We start from the raw sequence: 19,658 nt of genomic DNA, 5'->3' as shown, positions 1-19,658 counted from the left end.
GGACACAGAAGGGCTATGCTGCACATGGGTAGATAGGGACATAGAAAGGCGATGCTGGCCACGGGGAGATAGGGTCACAGGAGGCCTATTCTGGACGTGGTGAGGGGGGGGGCAGATAGGAACACAAGGGCTATGCTGGACATGGGGGGATAGGGACACAGAAGGGCTATGCTGGACACAAGGGAGATAGGACACAGAGGGAGGGAGAGGGACACAGAGGGGCAATGTTGCACATGGGGAGAGGGACACAGAGAGGGAAATACAGAACAGGGCAAGACACAGACACAGAGGGGTCAGATTAAAGCTAAATAATGAAAGAACAAAATTCATAGTTTGGGGAAATCAATAGTAGCCTTTTGGAGAATCATTTCTTGATGTGAATAAGATTGCATTTCAGCTGGAAATACAATTAAAGATTTTGGGGGTAGTTGTTAATCAAATGTTAAAGAGAGGATTTTATAATGTGAAACGACTAAGTAGATTGAGATCTAAGTTGAATTTTAAAGCTTTTAGACTTTTGGCACAGTCCTAAATCTTACCACAAATAGATTACTTCAATGCAGTATTAGTAGGTTTATTTGAAGGTCCCTGGAAGAAGCTCTAGACATTTCAAAATACAGCAGCTAGATTGATCTGTAGTTCCTTTGGGTCTGCAATCATCTTCTTCTGTCTCAGTTGTCTGGTTTACAAAAAAATTATAGATCTGCCTGGGGAGCAAAGTCAACTGAGTGTAGAGAAAATAAAAATGTCAAGACACAAGCTGCTGTTCTATATAATGTCCTTGGTGTTTCCCTTTGCCCAGGGAGTGCTGTAGTGCTTCAGAGGTCAGTTGACATGCTTGTTGAGAATGGGGAATTGTTTCACACTCCTTTAAACTCTGTTTCTGTGAATGTTGGCATACTTGCATAGTTTGCTCAAATAAATCAGATGATCTTAATGTTTGATGGGAATTTTGGCCTCAGTCTGCCAGCTTGTTATAAACCAGACATGATCAACATTTTAATTCAGACTCCATGCACAGATATGCATTTACATAGTTCTCTTTCTCCTTTTTTGTCTTTTATTACTTTCTAGATCAGTGGGCTGATAAAGGATGGTTCCATGTCTTTGATCCAGGAGGGACTTAACAAGGGTTTTCTTCATCCCCTTTCTGGGAAAAAAGAAAATTATAGCAAGAGCGTTCCAACAGAGTTGAATGATTGCTGTAGGTTAGCTGAGTTGTGTGAAATGTCAAAGCACTTGCATTCACTGAATGAACATGAACTCCCAACTCTGGTGATGGAGGAAGTGAAAAGGTTATCCAACTCTGACCTGGAGCTGCTATCACACATCACAGAAAACAACACGGACTGGACCATGATAATAACTCTGATGGGACAAAAGTATTTGCTGCCACCAAAAAGCAGCTTCCTTTTATCTGATATATCCTGCATGCAACCTCTTCTACAGAGTAAGTATTCTGTCTATAAGTCCTGGACCACAGCATGAGGCTGTTCACAAGGCCACCAAGATGCTTATGAACACCCTACTGCATGACTAATTTTGATGGAGGCCCAAATATTTGGGTCAATACACAAAACAATGTCTCTTTTTTGTTCTTCAAAAATGTACATGCAAAGTAAATATAGGTAAACAAATTGACAGCAAATAGAAAGTCTCTTTGGGGTAAATATTCAGCATCAGTAGTCAGCGTTTTTTGGCTGCCACCAGTGTTATGCCTGGGCCATGTCTGGGCACCAGCATTGAATATTGAGGTTTGTGCAGCCAACTATCACATATTAGGTTAAATGAGATATTCAGCACTTAACTACATATGTTAAACTGGACAAAGATAGGTCTATAATACGGTCTATTTATCCAGTTAACTTATGCATTTAAGTAATGAATATTTGCACGTAACTGCAGGACCATCCACAAAATATCTGGTTTTGCTTTGACTAGTTAGTGCTGATATTCAGCAGCACTATCAAGGTCTATAAAATAAGCAGTGGAGTGGAACGGGTAGACGTGAATCTCTTTCCAAAAATACTAGGACTAGGGGGCATGCAATGAAGCTACAGAGTAGTACATTTAAAACAAATTGGAGAAAATATTTCTTCTTTCAACGTGTAATTAAACTCTGGAATTCGTTGCCAGAGAATGTGGTAAAAGCAGTTATTTTAGCATGGTTTAAAAAAGGTTTGGCTAGCTTCCTAAAAGAAAATCCACTGCTTATTTCTAGGATAAGCAGCATAAGAACACGAGTAGCCATATTGGGTCACACCAATGGTCCATCTAGCCCAGTATTCTGTTTCCAAACAGTGGCCAAAGCCAGGTCACAAGTACCTGGCAGAAACCCAATTAGCAGCAACATTCCATGCTACTAATCCCGGGGCAAGCAATTGCTTATCCAAGTCTGTCTCAATAGCAGACTATGGACGTTTCTGCCAGGAACTTATCCAAACCTTTTTTACACCCAGGTACGCTAATTGCTGTTACCACATCCTCCAGCAAAGAGTTCCAGAGCTTAACTATTCGTTGAGTGAAAAAATATTTCCTTCTATTTGTTTTAAAAGTATTTTCATGTAACTTCCTTGAATTCCCCCTAATCGTTGTACTTTTCTTTTTTTTTTTAATTAGAAGTTTTATTAATAACATATCTAATTACATCAAAATCCAAATATAGATACACAACTTCATAAAGAAGAATTCCCTTTCCCCCCAACTATACCCCCCCTTTCCTCCCCTCCCTATCTTGGTGGTGAATGAACCTTATCCCGATACTGCTCATACAATGTATCGTTGTACTTTTCAATGAGTAAAACATCGATTTAATTCCACTCAGGGTTTTGTAGACCTCAGTGTTATCTCCTCCCTTCATCGGTAACCTCTTTAGCCTTTCCTCATATGAGAGGAATTCCATCCCTATTATCATTTTGGTCACTCTTCTTTGAACCTTTTCTAATTCCGTTGTATCTTTTTTGAGGTATGGTGACCAGAACTGAATGCAGTGCTCAAGGTGAGGTCACACCATGGAGCGATACAGATGCATTATAGTATTCATGGTCTTATTCACCATCCCTTTCCTAATAATTCCTAGCATCCTGTTTTTTGCCACCGCCACACACTCAGCAGAAGATTTCAGCGTATTATCTACAAGAACACTCAGATCTTTTTCTTGAGCTCTGACCCCCAAGGTGGACCTTAGCATCAGGTAACTATGATTCGGATTATTCTGTCCAATGTGCATCACCTTGCATTTGTCCACATTAAATTTCATCTGCCATTTGGATGCTCAATCTTCCAATTTTCTAAGGTCTTCCTACAATATTTCAGTCTGCACGTGTTTTAACAACCTTGAATACTTTTGTATAATCTGTAAATTTAATCACCTCACTTGTCATTCTGATTTCCATATCATTTATGTGTTAAATAGTACCGATCCCAGTACATATCGCTGCAGCACTCCACTATTTACCCCCCTCCATTGAGAAAAATGACCATTTAACCCTACCCTCTGTTTTCTGTCCAGTAACCAATTCCTAATCCATACCAGAACCTTGCTTTCTATCCCGAGACTCTTTATTTTTCTCAGGAGTCTCTCATGAGAAACTTCATCAAAAGCTTTCTGAAAATGTAGATATGCTAAATCAACCGGCTCACCATTATCCACATGTTTATTCACACCTTCAAAGAAATTAAGCAGATTGGTGAGGCAAGACTTCCCTTGGCTGAACCCATACTGACAATGTCCCATTAAACCATGTTTGTGTGCTGTGTAATTTTATTCTTTATAATAGTTTCCACTATTTTGCCCGGCACTGACATCAGGCATACCAGTCTGTAATTTTCCAGATCACCCTTAGAACACTTTTTAAAAAATTGACGTCGCGATGGACACCCTCCAATCTTTAGGTACTACAGACTATTTTAACGACATGTTACATATTACTAACAGCAGATCAGCAATTTCATGCTTGAGTTCTTTGTGTACCCTTGGATGTATGCCTTTCAGTCCAGGTGATTTACTACTGTTTAATTTGTCAATTTCACCGATATTTCTTTCAGTTCCTCATCATCATCACCCTTGATAACCATTTCCAGTACATGCAGATCTCTTACATCTTCTGTAAAGTCAGAAGCAATGAATTCATTCAGTTTCCCCACTACAGCCTTGTCCTCCCTGAGTGCCCCTTTTGCTCCTTCATAATCGAATGATCTCACAGATTTCCTAGCAGTCTTTCTGCTTCTGATTTACCTGAAAAAGTTGTTACTTTGAGTTTTAACCTCTGTGGCAAGTTTCTCTTCATATACTGTTTTAGTCTTCTTTATTAATGCTTTGCATCTGACTTGCCACTGTTTATATTGCTTCTTAATTTCTTCATTTGGGTTCTTTTTCCATTCTTTGAAGGACAATCTTTTGACTGTAATAGCCTCTTTTACTTCACCTTTTAACCATACTTGCTGTCGTTTTCTCTTCTTTCCACCTTTGCAAATATGTGGAATGCATCTGGACTGGGCTTCCAAGATTGTATTTTGAATAACGTCCACACCTGATTTAGTGTCCTAACCTTAGCAGCTGATCTTTTTATTTCCTTTTTAACCATTTTCCTCATTTTATTATAGTCGCCCTTTCGAAAAATAAATGCAGCTACAGTAGTAGCTCAAACTTGATCATATTATGATCACTTTCCCAGGGGACCCAACACTGCCACCTCTTGCACTATGCCCTGTACGCTACCAAGGACCATATCCAAAATGGCTCCCCCTCTTGTCAGTTACTGGACCAGTTGCTCCAAGAAGCAGTTGTGTATTACATCTAGAAATTTTATCTCTCTGGCACTCCCTTATATAACATCCAGTCAATATTGGGGTAATTGAAATCACCCACTATTATAGCGTTGACCAATTTGCCAGCTTTTCTAATCTCTATAAACATTTATTCATCTGTCCTTTCTGTCCCTGCGGATGGTAGTACAGCCCTACAAGATTACTCCTTCTCTTCACACATGGAATTTCTAACCATAATGATTCCACGTTGCTATCTGTTTCATGTGGAATGTTTATTTTATTGGACTCTATTCCCTCTTTAACATATAGCACAACCCCCACCCCACAATTTGATCCTCTCAATCATTACAATACAATTTGTACATGTGACACTCGGTGCAAAAGGCTGGGTATTCCCCTTTTCGCTGCTAGACTGCTGACTTCATCTTTGAATTTTTCAATAATTTAAAACTTGCTAAGGTATTAAGGATATTAGTCCAATATAAAAAAAAGTCTTATATGGTATATTGTGTGATTTATTTAGTGTTTTCTTCTTAGAAAGTAATGAAATGTAATTAAATCTCTGTAAGAGCACTCCTCCTTTGTTCTCTTAATTAGAATAACTGACTATAAATGAAGACTAAACTAGGTCCTGCTTTGCTTGCTAGAGGGTATCTGTTAATGCTAATGTACAAAGTTCAAGTTTGAAAACTACGGGGAAAGAATGTGGAGACTAGTTGATAAAGTTTGCTTTTTTAAAATATTTTTATTCTGCCTATCAATAACCTACAATTCCTCTTTTAAATCCTCATCCATAAGTTCCCAAAGCACAGAGCAAAATAATGTTCATTTACCAGAGAAATATCCTCTTCTGTCAGAATTGTACTGTTTTGGGATCTTGCCAGGTACTTGCAACCTGGTTTGGCCACTGTTGGAAACAGGATGCTGGGCTTGATGGACTTTCGGTCTGTCCTAGTATGGCAACACTTATGTACTTATATACTTATGGGAGTGGCATGGGTATGTTTCCAACTTACACATTTATGCCTGGATTCTATATATGGCGCCATAAATTTGGTGCAGATCCAAGATTTGCACACAACTAAGTTAGTTAATGATCCATTAACTATGGATTGGCCTTAACAATTCATTTTTGGAGATAATTGCCACCAATTTGGATTTGCACGTGCATCTGTCTACACACTATTCTATAACACTGAACTCCTAAATACCATAAGCGCTCAACTCAAAAGGGGACATGGCCAGGGTAAGGGTATGAGCAGCTCAGGGTCATTCTAAAAATTTGTACGCAGTGTTATGGGTCATTTATGCACCGAAATGCCATAAGTTGGGTGCGGAACTCAGCTCTAAACGCTATTCATTAAAGGGCGTGCATCCTGGAGCGCCCTTCATAGAATAGTGCTTATCACTGATTTTTTTCTGGTGCTGATTTTTGAGTGGCGTTTATAGAATTCCCCCTTTAACTTATAGTATAAGTTACATGAGTTGCATGGCACACTTAGGCACACCCATTTACGCCTGCCAAGGGCCTGGCGTTAATGATCATACCTAAATTTAGGCGTGTCAATTCAGGTTTACTTTAGAATTCTGTAATTCCGTCTTCCTGCACAGATGCGATTGTAGATTGGCGGTCAGTGTACCACATCGGTTTGACTAACTAAAATGTTTAGGAGAGCCCTGTGAAATGAGTTCAGTACTTAGAAGGTCTGGCTTTTTTTCAGGATTTAATGGATATTTGTTTAGTAGTGTTCAAAAGGATGGCTAATATGTTTAACATTTTTCTGAATTAATATCTCTACCCTCAGTTCTTAATCCTCACCAGTGTATGAGTAAGCCTGCCCTTCTTGGTTACCATATTAAATAGCAGCAGAGGCTATGGGTAGGATCCAGCCAATAGCAAAGCACTAGTCACAGGAAAGGAGGAAGACTTACAATCAAAGTTTGTACCTAAGGCAGTAAAGGGTTAAATGATTTGCCCAAGATCACGAAGAGCATCAGTGAGATTTGAACCCTGGCTTCCATGATTCTCAGTACACACTGTAACCATTTTGCTACTCCACTAGGGGAAGATCATATGCTGTAGAAGTAAAGTTTCCGTATGTAATGGTGGCTGCGGGGTATGGTGAAAAAAGAGAAACGAAACCCCACAAAATTTCCCCAATACATTTCTATGTAAGAACCAGTTGAGCTTTAGCAAACATACGCTGATTCACTGTAACACAGTGATTAAGGAATTGTACTTTTCAAACTGTCCTGATCTCTGCTCCAGATTATGGACTTCATGAGAGTGGAAATAATTTCTCCACATACTTTCCTCACTTGTTCCTTTTTGGTATATGTGACCTCTTCTTTGTTAGCCTATCCACCTTATAATCGAAAGAGAAAAACGCCTAGATTTCGACCCAAATCAGGAGATAGACGTTTATCTCACAAAAACGAATAAATCGGTATAATCGAAAGCCGATTTTGGACGTTTTCAACTGCACTACGTCGCGGATGCGGACAAAGTTGATGGGGGTGTGGCGAAGGTGGAACTGGGGCGTGGTTATCGGCCGAGGAGAGATGTACGTGTTAGGGCGATAATCGAAAAAATAAAGGCGTTTTTAGCGAACATTTAGGCCACTTTTGTTGGACCCTTTTTTCACACGAACAGGTCCCAAAAAAGTGCTCTAAATGACCAGATGACCATCGGAGGGAATCGGGGATGACCTCCCCTGACTCCCCCAGTGGTCACTAACCCCCTCCCACCACAAAAAAATGATGTTTCACAACTTTTTATTTTCACCATCAAATGTCATACCCACCTCCCTGGCAGCAGTATGCAGGTCCCTGAAGCAGTTGTTAGGGGGTGCAGTGGACTTCAGACAGGTGGACCCAGGCCCATCCCCCCCTACCTGTTACAATTGTGCTGCTTAATGCTTATTAGTCGTCCAACCCCCCCAAACCCACTGTACCCACATGTAGGTGCCCCCTTCACCCCTTAGGGCTATAATAATGGTGTAGACTTGTGGGCAGTGGGTTTTGAGGGGGATTTGGGGGGGCTCAACACACAAGGGAAGGGTGCTATGCACCTGGGAGCTCTTTTACCTTTTTTTTGTTATTGTAAAAGTGCCCCCTAGGGTGCCCGGTTGGTGTCCTGGCATGTGAGGGGGACCAGTGCACTATGAATCCTGGCCCCTCCCACGAACAAATGCCTTGGATTTATTCGTTTTTGAGCTGGGCGCTTTCATTTTCCATTATCGCTGAAAAACAAAAACGCCCAGCTCACAAATTGTCGAATAAAACATGGACGTCTATTTTTTGCGAAAATACAGTTCGGTCCGCCCCTTTACGGACCCGTTCTCGGAGATAAACGCCCATGGAGATAGACGTTTTCGTTCAATTATACCCCTCTATGTGTGCTGCTTTTCCTAGATTTAGTTCATTGGTTTGCAAGGTTGTGCAAGGCAAAGAGAGCTGTTTCATAAACTGTGTTTTATTCCAGGTAACAGAAAGTATGATGTCATTGTCCTTGATCCTCCATGGCAGAACAAATCAGTGAAAAGAAGCAAGAGGTGACTTCTAATATTTAATTAAATAGCAATTAAATTAAAGTTATTTTATTTGCAAAACTTTTATGTCTTTCTGAGTACTGGCCCAGCAATATTTAAAGCAACAAGGTATATTTAACTTAGTAAAAGGTGCACATCTTTTTGAGCCAGAACTAAATCAGAATTCCAGGGTGTACTATAGGGTGGAAAGTGTCATCTTTCAGATATGCCTTTAAACTCTCTTAAGATTCTTTGTGTTCTATGCATGAAAATTCCATGGCATCTTTCTCAAAAGTAAAGTAGTAAATCCTGGTGTTCTGAATAAATTTTAATATAGGTTATACTATCGGACTTGTTGCATATTTTTCCTCTGGAACATCTGGTAAAGGATTGCAGTTAAGCCAACTTTATATTTTACTTCCCATGACAAATTCAGATATGCACCCCTTACACACCTACAATAGCCCCTTTTGAGCTGCATGCTATGGAATGTGGGTGCACATTGTTATAGAATAGCACATAGCAAGCAAGATGTGCACACAAATTCAAATTCGTGCCAGTTAGCACCCAGTTATTGGCACTAATTGGCTCATTATCTATTTTAGTTAGGCGCACATCCTGGATCATTGCCCAAATATCAGTGCCTAGTTTTGTGCACCATATATACAATCCGGGGGTTTAAGCTTTTGTAACCAGGGTTAAGGAATAAAAGGGGAAAAAATACTTACCTGGGTCTTGGGGGCCACTGGGGTAGGCTGGGAAGGTCCGGGAATGTTCCCGGCCCAGGAGCAAGCTGGCAGTGGTGGTCCTGGGTGTTGGGGATGCTCCGGGAAGGAGCGCGGCAAAAGGCAGCGTTCCCGGAGCCGGCGTTGCTGTCCGGGGAACCGGGGGCGCTGTGTGAAGGGAAGCAGTGCTTCCGGTACGGCGCCGCTGTTTTGGGGGGCTGGGTTCAGGCCGTCTGTGGGGTGGATTGGGAGAGAGGAGTGCTGAAAAGGGCACCGCTGCCGTTGTTTTTGGGCTCCCGGGGACGATTGGGCATCTCCCCGGGAGCGAAGAGAGGAGCGCAGGAGCAGTGCCGTCATTTTAGATGGGGGTAGCGAGCGGGGCCTGCCTGGCCAGAGGGAGGAGCGCGACAGGCATGACGGGGGTGCGCGCACGCACACGAACTGTTTTTTTTTAGGAGCTCCGGCGAGGCCTACAAGCCTGGGTCTCGATTTTTAAGCCGGAGCTCCAGAAGAATCGCGGTTTTTGGGGCAAATTTTTTTTATGGCTCCGTTTTTGGCCCAGGACCAGCGGGACCGGATCCGTTGGTTGGGATCAAGTGAGGGGAAAATTGGGAACAAGGTAAAGGGTCGTTTGGCCCGGAATTTTGATTGGTTAATTTTAAATTTGCATAAATTGGGTTTTTTATTTTTTAAAAATCAGGGGTTTATTGGTTTTAAATTCTATTTGCATATTTGGGTTCAGGGTATTTTTCTTTATTTTTGTGGGGGGTTACATTTTAAATTTTAATATTTTTTTGGGGTGTTCTGGTGTAGTGTGGGTTTTAAGGGGTTAATTACATGGTAAAATTTTAAATTCGACGTAGCAGGTAGAGGGGAGGGGGATTGAATTTTTAGAGTGGGTTTCAAATTATTTTGGGATTTTTGAGGGGGGTTTAGGAGAGATAATTGCGGGCGGACTGTAAAAAGTGGTATTTTTAAATTTTAAAAGCAGGATTTAATAGGGAATGGGAAGTTTAATTGGTGTAGAAATTTTGGGGTGATTTGGATATAGTTTTATAGGGTTTTTATTTAATTTTATTACTTTTCCATTAGTTTCTATGGGGTTAAAATGGGGATTTTGCACTGCTGGCCAGAATTCCGCTGGTCAGCAGTGGAGATTGGAATCTTGGTACTAGTCAGGGATTGGCTGGAAGGGTCTTGGAACGCAAGCCAAGGCTGGTTTGGAACGCAAGCCAAGGCTGGTGACCAAGGCAACCGGGGAGTTGCAGTTGGTCAGAGTGAGATTGTTGATCAGAGAGAGTGGAGGTGTTGAGGAGGTGCTGGTAGTGAGAGGAGGGTTTTAAGGGTAAAAGTTAGGATTTTGGGGAAAGTTTCTGGTGATTGATGGTGAATGAAAGTAAGGTGTGTAAGGAAGGTGTGATTTATAGTATAAGTTTTAAAATTTTGTTAGGTTTGTATGAACTGGGGTATAAGGTAGGAGTTAAGTGGAATTGGTTAATAAGGGGTTATTGGGGTAATAGTAATAGTAGCTTAAGGTGTATTTGGGTAAGGTTTTAGGGATAAATTTAAGGAATAATTCAAGGAAAGTAGAGTCATAGTTTAAAGAAAATTGACAAATGGGAGTTTGAATAACAGTGATTGAGAAATGTGAAAGAGTAATTGTGTGAAAGGGACGGTCAATCTCTCTCTGAATAAGTAGGGAAAAGAAATCAATAGCATAGGCGCTGGAAAGTAAGGGCCATTTATTTATATTGATTTTACTTAAATAGAGCCCACAGTTCCGCTGTTGACAGCACTCCCTGATAAAGATTGTTAAAAGAAGAAAGTAGGAAGAGTAAGGTTTTCCTTCCAATTATTTTAATTAAGAGAGAGGTGAAGGAGGAAGACCATAGAAAAAGTGAAGAAAACCGGACAACTCACGAGCTCCAACGCAAGCAAGGCCGGGAAGAGAAAGAAACAAAACTTCTACAGCTAAGTAACTGTATACACTGAACAAGAAACATAATAGGAAAGAAATATACACAGAAATACATGAAAGAAAATAAATAAAAAAAAGAGATACTTACCCAAAGTCCATGGCAAAGAAAATTGGCTGAAAACCTGAAAAGAGAGCAAAGCAAAGAATCAAATTCTTGTCAAACTATACTCACGTGAATGATACACAATAACATTTACATCTCCCAAGGAAAAGGTTAAAGAAAGAGACACTTATCTGACTGTGAGCTGGATACAAGTAGATGTTTGATTTATCTGTAGGAAGATAAAAAATTATTTTAATAATAAAAAAAAGTATTATATGTTTGGTTATAGAGTTTTAAGCAAAGTTTGATTAACTGTACAAGAGAGTTGAGTTTATGTCCGTTTTAAATGCTTCAGTGATTAAATTAAAACTGTTTAAACAACATGGGAAACTAAGTTTGTTCTCCTTTATCAGAAAAATCCTGAACTTTAGTTTTAATTCCTCTTCCGTCCTTTGAGGGTGGAAGACGAGGATAGTATCCTGCACTAGTCCCCTAGTCCTGAGTGTGTTTTCTGACAGCAGCCACGACTATAACATCGCTGTCCTGAGACCACATCTCTGGGAAATAACCCTGTCTGGGGGGGGGGACTAGTTACACTTTTCCAGAGAAAGATGTTCCCCTGAAAAATGGCCCAGTGCATTTCTATGGAAGAGAAAGCTCCTGCTTCTACAGCATACAAACTTGATACAGTGAAGCATAGCAAACTGTTTTTCAGGCTCCAGTCAGAGACACACATATTCCCTACGGAAAGAAACACACTACATAGATACACAATGTACACAGCCACAGAGATTGGAAATAAATCCTTGTCACTGATGGGCCACCTTTTAGTGATTCGGGGCAAGATGCACTAAACTAAACAAGGCTTTAACGAGCCTTTAATGAACAGTTTTCCTACCCTGGCATGCATTAAAGCCCAATTTCCGACGACAGTAGCAGCAAACGAAAACGGAATGCAGATGAGCAAACTGTGTAGAACCCTATTGAAATGAGATGCACTAAAGTTTTCCGCTTGCCCTGGGAGCGTCCTTTATCGACGGCCTTGCTCCCCCCCCCCCCCCCCCCCCGCCCGAGGTCGCCGCTGCTCCCCGCTCCCCCCTGCATTAAAGTCATAGCTTTAGGCTGGCCCGGTCCCCCTCCCTTCCTCTCTCTCTTTCTCCTCAGCTCCACCTCCCGCCATCCTCCACCCCCGTGCCCCGCCCCCACCGCCCCCCTGAGGTCGTTGCTGCCGCTCCCCCCCTCCACCGGGCCCCCTCAGTCTTACCAAGCCCTCGCAGCGCCTCTCACCTCTTCGGACGTCCCTCCTTTCCTCCTGGGCCCGCCCTCGTCTGATGTAAGTAAACGTCCGAAGACTCGGCAAAGAGGCGATCAGCTGTTCTTCTTGCCTGTGCAGCGCCTTCACACTGAGGTGAGAGGGGCTACGAGGGCCCGGTAAGACGGAGGGGAGCCCGGTGGAGGGGAGGTGCGGCGGTGACGACCTCGGGGGGGGCGGCAGGGGCTGGGTACGGGGCAGAGGATGGCAGGAGGCGGAGCTGAGGAGAAAGAGAGGAAGGGAGGAAGGGAGGGGGGCCGGGGCAGCCTAAAGCTATGACTTTAATGCAGGGGGGAGCGGGGAGCAGCGGCGACCTCGGGCGGGCGGGTAGGGGCAAGGACGTCCATAAAGGACGTGTTTGTTTGTTTTTTTATTCTTACATCCTTAGCATGCGCAGAGCAGCCAGCATAACGCTTGGCTGCTCTGCGCATGCTCTACAAGCCAATTTTGCGACGGTTTAACGAAGGGTTAGTGAATGCAAGTGAGCTGCAACGAACAGCTCATTTGCATTCCCTATCCTTCGTGCATAGTCGTTCCATACCGATTCGTTATGGAATTCGGTACGGAACGGTTCTAACGAGGACTTTGTGCATCTTGGCCTCAGATGGTTAGTTCATTTTTTTGTTGTTAAATGTGAAACCTGCTGACTGAATCATACAGCTGTCTTAAGAGCTACTATGTGCACTGCCAACTTCTTGCTGTCGTCATGGTCAGGGTCAGATTAAGGCATAAGCAAACTAGATAAATACTTAAGGCCAACATGTTTTGTGGGGAGGTGGGTGTTCTGTCATACGTGCTCAGGATTCAGGAGGAAACTTACTTTTTGTCAGGATTCTACAGATCTTAGCAGTATGTTTGTAAGTGAGAAGAACAGGTTGACATTTTTCAGCGTTTAAATTTCTTTTCGCAACTCTCTTACCCCTATGTAAATGAGCCTGTCCTGCCTGTTTCCAGTGATACTAGCCAGTCAGTGGGAAAACACTGGGGATGGTAGTCCTGGAAGGCTGCTGTAGTCACAGAAAGGAGGAGATCAGTTTGTAGAAGGTTCTGTGCTATACAAGTGTAGCTTCCATATGAGGTGCATAATGGGTAACTGAACTGTGCATGAGCCACTAGGATGTGCATTCATGAGTGTGCATTCAGTTCATATGAACAGCTAAAAATTTAAAGTGTGCTTGAATTGTTTGTATGTGCATGTACCTATGAATTAATGTAGACACATGCAATCAGTTCGTGCATGCAAAAAAGTGTTTGTGCACATAAGGGGGGAATTCTATAAATGGTGCTCAAATTTAAATTGGCAGTAGGCATGATTCTGTAAAGTGCACATGCCCTTTATAAGAATCGCGCCTAGCGCCAATTCCTGCTCCTAACTTTAGGTGCCAGACACGCCTGCTGAAACTTGGTATAAATGCTGGTGCCCAACAGCCAGATGGACTAACTGTATGGAAAGAGCCCTTCCCTTACCGATCCCTTAGCGAATCGATAAAAAACGGGCATGCATGAAGGAAATAGCATGCAAATGAGCTGCTCGCTGTTAACTCATTTGCACGCGATTTCCTTCCTAAGCAGAGGAAGCCAGTCGGCCAGCTGAGCATGCGCAGAGCAGCCAATCATTATGCTGGCTGCTCTGCGCGTGCCAAAGACGGTTTCGTACACGTCACTCTAAAAAAAAAAAAAAAGGACGTCCCTGACGAGCACTTGGACGGTTTTTTTTCTTCAGATTTTGTGATGGGCGTCCTTTTTGGACATGCTTTTCTTACATACCTGAAATGACCACCACCGGAGAGAATCGGGGATCGGGACGTGCGAGGACGTCCAAATCAAAACTATTTGGATGTCCCTTTCGATTATGCCCCTCCAGGTCTCTCTCAGCCAATCACAGCGCGTTTAGCTGACATGACAGCTAAACGCGCTGTGATTGGCTGAGAGAGACCTGGAGGGGCATAATCAAAAAGGACGTCCAAGTAGTTTTGATTTGGACGTCCTCACACGTCCCGATCCCCGATTCTCTCCGGCGGTGTTCTTGGACTTGTTTTTTTATGTGCCCAAAATGACCACCACCGGAGAGAATCTGCCAAAACTGCAATATATCAGTAGTATGCTTGAACAAAAAAGCAATGTTTTTAATAATTTCTTAAATTGCTGGAAACTAGTAGTTAAGCGAAGCTGACCTGGCAAGGTATTCCACATTAACGTTCCTGCTATAGAAAAAGCAGAAATCCGAGTAAAGACATAATGTACAGAAGATACCAATTGCAATCTCAGACATTTTGAGAAAGACATTCCTGATGTAGACAGAGTGAAAACTTGGCCAAAATACCAAGGCATTTTACCATGTATTACTTGCTGAATTATACTCAAAACTTTATGCTGCCCTCGATATTTCACAGGTAACCAATGAAGTTGTTTCAATTTGAAGTGAAGGGGAGACAGTATTTGGTACATCAAAAAGAATGGTAAATGAGACAAGTGTTACAAACAGACACAGTCAATCTTTCTGTGGCCATGACCCCATGACAGCAGCCAAATAAAATTATGTGATCCCCCCCATCCAGTGGTGTAGAATGATGTGCCTATGGAGAGCCCACCCAGTCATGTCTCCAAATGTGGGTTTTGTGACCCTAAATGGGGTCCTGACCCGCAGTTTGAGAAGCTCTCGGATAGGTGGAGTAGGTCTGCTTGGATAGCTGTTTGGAGGAATTGCCACCTAGTTATTTCAGGTAGGTTCCCTAATCTTTAAAAATAACTCTATCAGGGTTGATAAAGTGGGTAATGCAAGGTTCTTGACATTTAAGAGCAACATAAAATAATATCCACCAGACCTGCAAGCCTCTAAGCTATACTAGAACCTTGTCAACAGTGTTTATAGCAGTAAAGAGTCCATTCCTCTAAATATCAACATCTCTGTGAGCAGAACACATTTTAATAAAGGGTCCTCATATATCTGCAGGCTAGGTATTTTGTTCAAAATCAAATTATACATACCTGTTAAACTAAATCATTTGAACATTTTATATACCATGGCTTTAAACCTCGAGCAGAGAGCTGTAAAAATCTTCAAAAGTTCATTTGAAACTAAATTGCCTGTGGCTCAGTGCTGCAGAACAGGGAATCTGAGCTAGAATCCTCTCTCCAGTCAGAGTATTCCACAGATGTGGTACTTTTAAGCTAGGAGTGTGTAAGAAGATAATTTCCAGTTCTGTGGTAGCACCTGCCAGCTAAGTGGTGCAGAGGATAGGCCTTGGAGAGGCACTCTTCGGGCCGATGAAGGTATCCTGAGTTGACAGAGCCAAAACTAGGAATTTCAGTTCCCAGGATAAGCAAGTGAATATGTGCACCGCAACCACATTTGATTCCTCTTGTTCCATGTACACCACTTTGATCCCCAGTCATCTTTTTCTCTCACCTCTTCCCCAGTCTAGATGGTAGGAAAATAGCAACTCTCTTCCTGGATTTTTATCTGCATCCTTGCCCATATTTCCATTTTAGTCATTTTTTTGTTCCTGAGACCTTTGCTTCTTGAACAGTTTACTCTCTTGCTCATCATAGTTATGACTTCAGGCCTGGGTAGTATCTCTGTGTAGAAAGGACAAATACAAAATGATAAGGGAAGAAAACTGAGGTGAAAAACAAAGAAAAAGTTCATAAAATATACACGGGCAGGGCGATTCTATAACTGGGAGCACAAAAGTACTTTAGTTTGTAATTCCAAGGTGACGTATGCACAGATGGAGCGTGGGAGGGGCATGGGCGTATCTCCACCTTATGCTTGTAACATATAGAATACTATAAGTTATGCATGTAGGTTGTCGCACTTAGGCACATCCATTTACACCTGCCATTGACATGGCATAAGTGGGCATGCCAAAATGTAGGCATGTTGATGTTGACTTATACTTGTATTTTATGACAGCATCTTGGTGTCCAGATACCTTTATAGAATTTGTGCTCAGCACACAGCATCGAGGCACCTACATTGTGGCTCCTAGTTATATAATTGCCCCCTTTGTGTATAGCTAACTAGTTTTCAAAGGAATTTCTGCCAATAGGAGTTTACCCACAGGAAAACCCCCTTTGAAATTTGGCCCCTCAAGCTGGTAAAGATGGATCTGTTGTTCACTGTGGGCATACTTTTACCCATCAACCAAACCAAGCAGAAGGAGATCAAGAGAAGAAAGGTATGTGTAGAGCTTTCCATTTTGAAGGCTCAGTGTGTACCCTTGTCATATATCTGCACCTGCTTTAAAGTAGGTACAAGTGCATGTGCCAAAACAGGAGCCCCATGTGATGTTACCCTTTGAAAATTGGGTTTCAGGTGTACCAGAATAATATCAATGAGGCCCACAAACCTTGTGGTGGTCTGAAGATTGCCTCTGTAATTATCAGTGTTCTTACAAATACCCACATTGAAACTAGCTTTAGACCAGACTTATTCAAGCTCAGTTCTCGAGGGCTGCAAACAGGGTAGGTTTTCAGGATATCCCTAATGAATATGCATAAGAAAGATTTGCATGCCTACTACATCCATTGTATTCAGATCTCTCTCATGCATATTCATCAGGGATATCCTGAAAACCTGGTCAGCTTGCAGCCCTCGAGAACTGAACTTGGATAAGCCTGCTTTAGACTTTTGTCCCTTTATATAGACCAGTGTTTCCAAAGTCTGGTCCTGGAGTACCCCTTGCTAGTCAGGTTTTCAGGATATCCACAATGAATATGCATGAAAGAGATTTCCATATAATGGAGGCAGTGTATGCAAATCAAGTTCATGTATATTCATTGTGGATATCCTGAAAATCTGACTGGCAAGGGGTACTCCAGGACTGGACTTGGAAAACACTGATATAGACCTCAGATTTGAGTATGAGATATCTGCTTTGGGGGAATTGCATATCGGGATATCTCTGATGTCTACATTCGGGATCCTCTGAGATGATGGTATTGAATGGTCTCTAGGAATGCTAGCATATTGATAGTTCAGCCTTTTCTGTCATTTACTCTTTGTTTGATTTTTTTTTTAAGTTCTTTTCTTTTTTGAAATATAACAAATAAAAACCCAGAAAACAATTCTTGAAATGGAAAGGACATTTAAAAAACACATTTTGTTATAAACAAACAAACTTAAGACAAAATATGATAAATGATCCATCAAGTTCTCAAAACTATAAGGAACCAACTCAAAATGTGTTAAAGGTAAAACAACTTATAGTGTAACTATTGAACGGGAAGCCCTATTTTGCAAAGGCTCTGCACGGGAAATGAGACGTTCACATTTCCCAGTATTTTAAAAAAGGCTTTGCCAAATGTGTAGTGTGTTGTAAATGTGCAGAAGAATGTTGGCAAATACATTACTACTACTACTTATCATTTCTATAGCGCTACTAGACGTACGCAGCGCTGTACACTTGAACATGAAGAGACAGTCCCTGCTCGACAGAGCTTACAATCTAATTAGGACAGACAAACAGGACAAACAAGAGATAAGGGAATATTAAAGTGAGGATGATAAAATAAGGGTTCTGATCAAGTGAACAAGGGTTAGGAGTTAAAAGCAGCATCTAAAAGGTGGGCTTTTAGCTTAGATTTGAAAACGGCCAGAGATGGAGCTTGACGTACCGGCTCAGGAAGTCTATTCCAGGCATAAGGTGCAGCAAGATAAAAGGAACGGAGTCTGGAGTTAGCAGTGGAGGAGACGGGTGCAGATAAGAGAGATTTACCCAGTGAACGGAGTTACCGAGGAGGAATGTAGGGAGAGATGAGAGTGGAGAGGTACTGAGGAGCTGCAGAATGAATGCACTTATAAGTCAATAAGAGGAGTTTGAACTGTATGCGGAAACGGATAGGAAGCCAGTGAAGTGATTTGAGGAGAGTTCTAATATGAGCATAACGACACTGGCGGAATATTAGTCGTGCAGCAGAATTTTGAACAGATTGAAGAGGAGAGAGATGGCTAAGTGGGAGCCCTGTGAGAAGCAAGTTGCAATAGTCTTAAGCGAGAGGTGATAAGAGTGTGGATGAGGGTTCTGGTAGTGTGCTCGAAAGGAACAGGCAAATTTTGTTGATATTATAGAGAAAGAAATGACAGGTTTTAGCAGTCTGTTGAATATGTGCAGAGAAGGAGAGGGAGGAGTCAAAGATGACCCCAAGGTTACAAGCTGATGAGACAGGAAGGATGAAAGTGTTATCTACAGAAATAGAGAATGGGGGAGGAGGAGAGGTTGGTTTAGGGGGAAAGATAAGTAGCTCAGTCTTGGTCATGTTTAGTTTCAGATGGCGCTGAGACATCCAGGCAGCAATGTCAGACAGGCAGGCTGATACTTTGGCTTGGATTTCGGCTGAGATTTCTGGTGTGGAGAGGTAGATCTGGGAGTCATCAGCGTAAAGATGATACTGAAAACCATGGGATGAGATCAGAGTACCAAGGGAAGAAGTATAGATGGAGAAAAGAAGAGGTCCCAGGACAGATCCTTGAGGTACACCAACTGACAGTGGGATAGAAGTAGAGGAGGATCCACTAAAGATACGCTGGGAGAGATAAGAAGAAAACCAGGAAAGAACAGAGCCCTGAAATCCAAGTGAGGACAGCGTATCAAGGAGTAGGCTGTGATCAACAGTGTCAAAAGCAGCAGATAGATCGAGAAGGATGAGGATAGAATAGAGACCTTTGGATCCGGCCAGGAACAGATCATTGGAGACTTTAGCAAACGCTGTTTCAGTTGAATGAAGGGGGTGAAAGCCAGATTGAAGTGGATCAAGAATAGCTTGAGATGAAAGAAAGTCAAGGCAACGGCAGTGAACAGCACGTTCAAGTATCTTGGATAGGAAAGGGAGGAGGGAGATGGGCCGATAGTTGGAAGGACAGGTCCAATGAAGGTTTTTTAAGGAGTGGTATGACTACGGCATGTTTGAAAGCATCAGGAACAGTCGCAGTGGACAGTGAAAGATTGAGGATATGACAGATAAATGGGATGACAGTAGGAGAGATAGTGTTAAGTAGATGGGTGGGAATAGGATCAGAGGAACAGGTAGTTAGTTTTGAGGAGGAAAGAAGATGTGTAGTTTCCTCTTCAGTGATTTCAGAAAAGGAAGAAAAGGAGGCAGGGGTTGGAGGGTTGAGAGAATGGACTAAGGGAAGGAGAGGTGGAGGTGACCTGGTTGAGAATTCAAGTTTAATCTTGTGAACCTTATCATGAAAGAACTCAGCCAGAGTCTGGGGGGAAAGTGAAGGGGGGGGGGGGGGGGGGGGGTTGGAGGTGAAGGCACTTTGAGGAGAGAGTTCAGTGTGGCAGACTACGAG

The 19,658-nt window shown here is 42.3% G+C and overlaps 1 protein-coding gene across 2 annotated transcripts in view; it reads left to right on the top strand.

The window, feature by feature from the left end:
- METTL4 (methyltransferase like 4) overlaps window positions 1-19,658 on the top strand; it is a 118,929-nt gene that overhangs the window by 49,332 nt on the left and 49,939 nt on the right. For both annotated transcript variants that reach the window (XM_030190117.1, XM_030190119.1), the window contains 2 exons: window positions 1,075-1,450; window positions 8,255-8,324. In XM_030190117.1, coding sequence (XP_030045977.1) covers window positions 1,075-1,450; window positions 8,255-8,324 — 446 coding nt within the window. The remainder of the gene's footprint in view (window positions 1-1,074; window positions 1,451-8,254; window positions 8,325-19,658) is intronic.

The sequence above is a fragment of the Microcaecilia unicolor genome, chromosome 1 (genome assembly GCF_901765095.1).
Source record: "Microcaecilia unicolor chromosome 1, aMicUni1.1, whole genome shotgun sequence".
NCBI lineage: Eukaryota > Metazoa > Chordata > Amphibia > Gymnophiona > Siphonopidae > Microcaecilia > Microcaecilia unicolor.
This window is presented reverse-complemented; position numbering and strand designations above follow the sequence as displayed.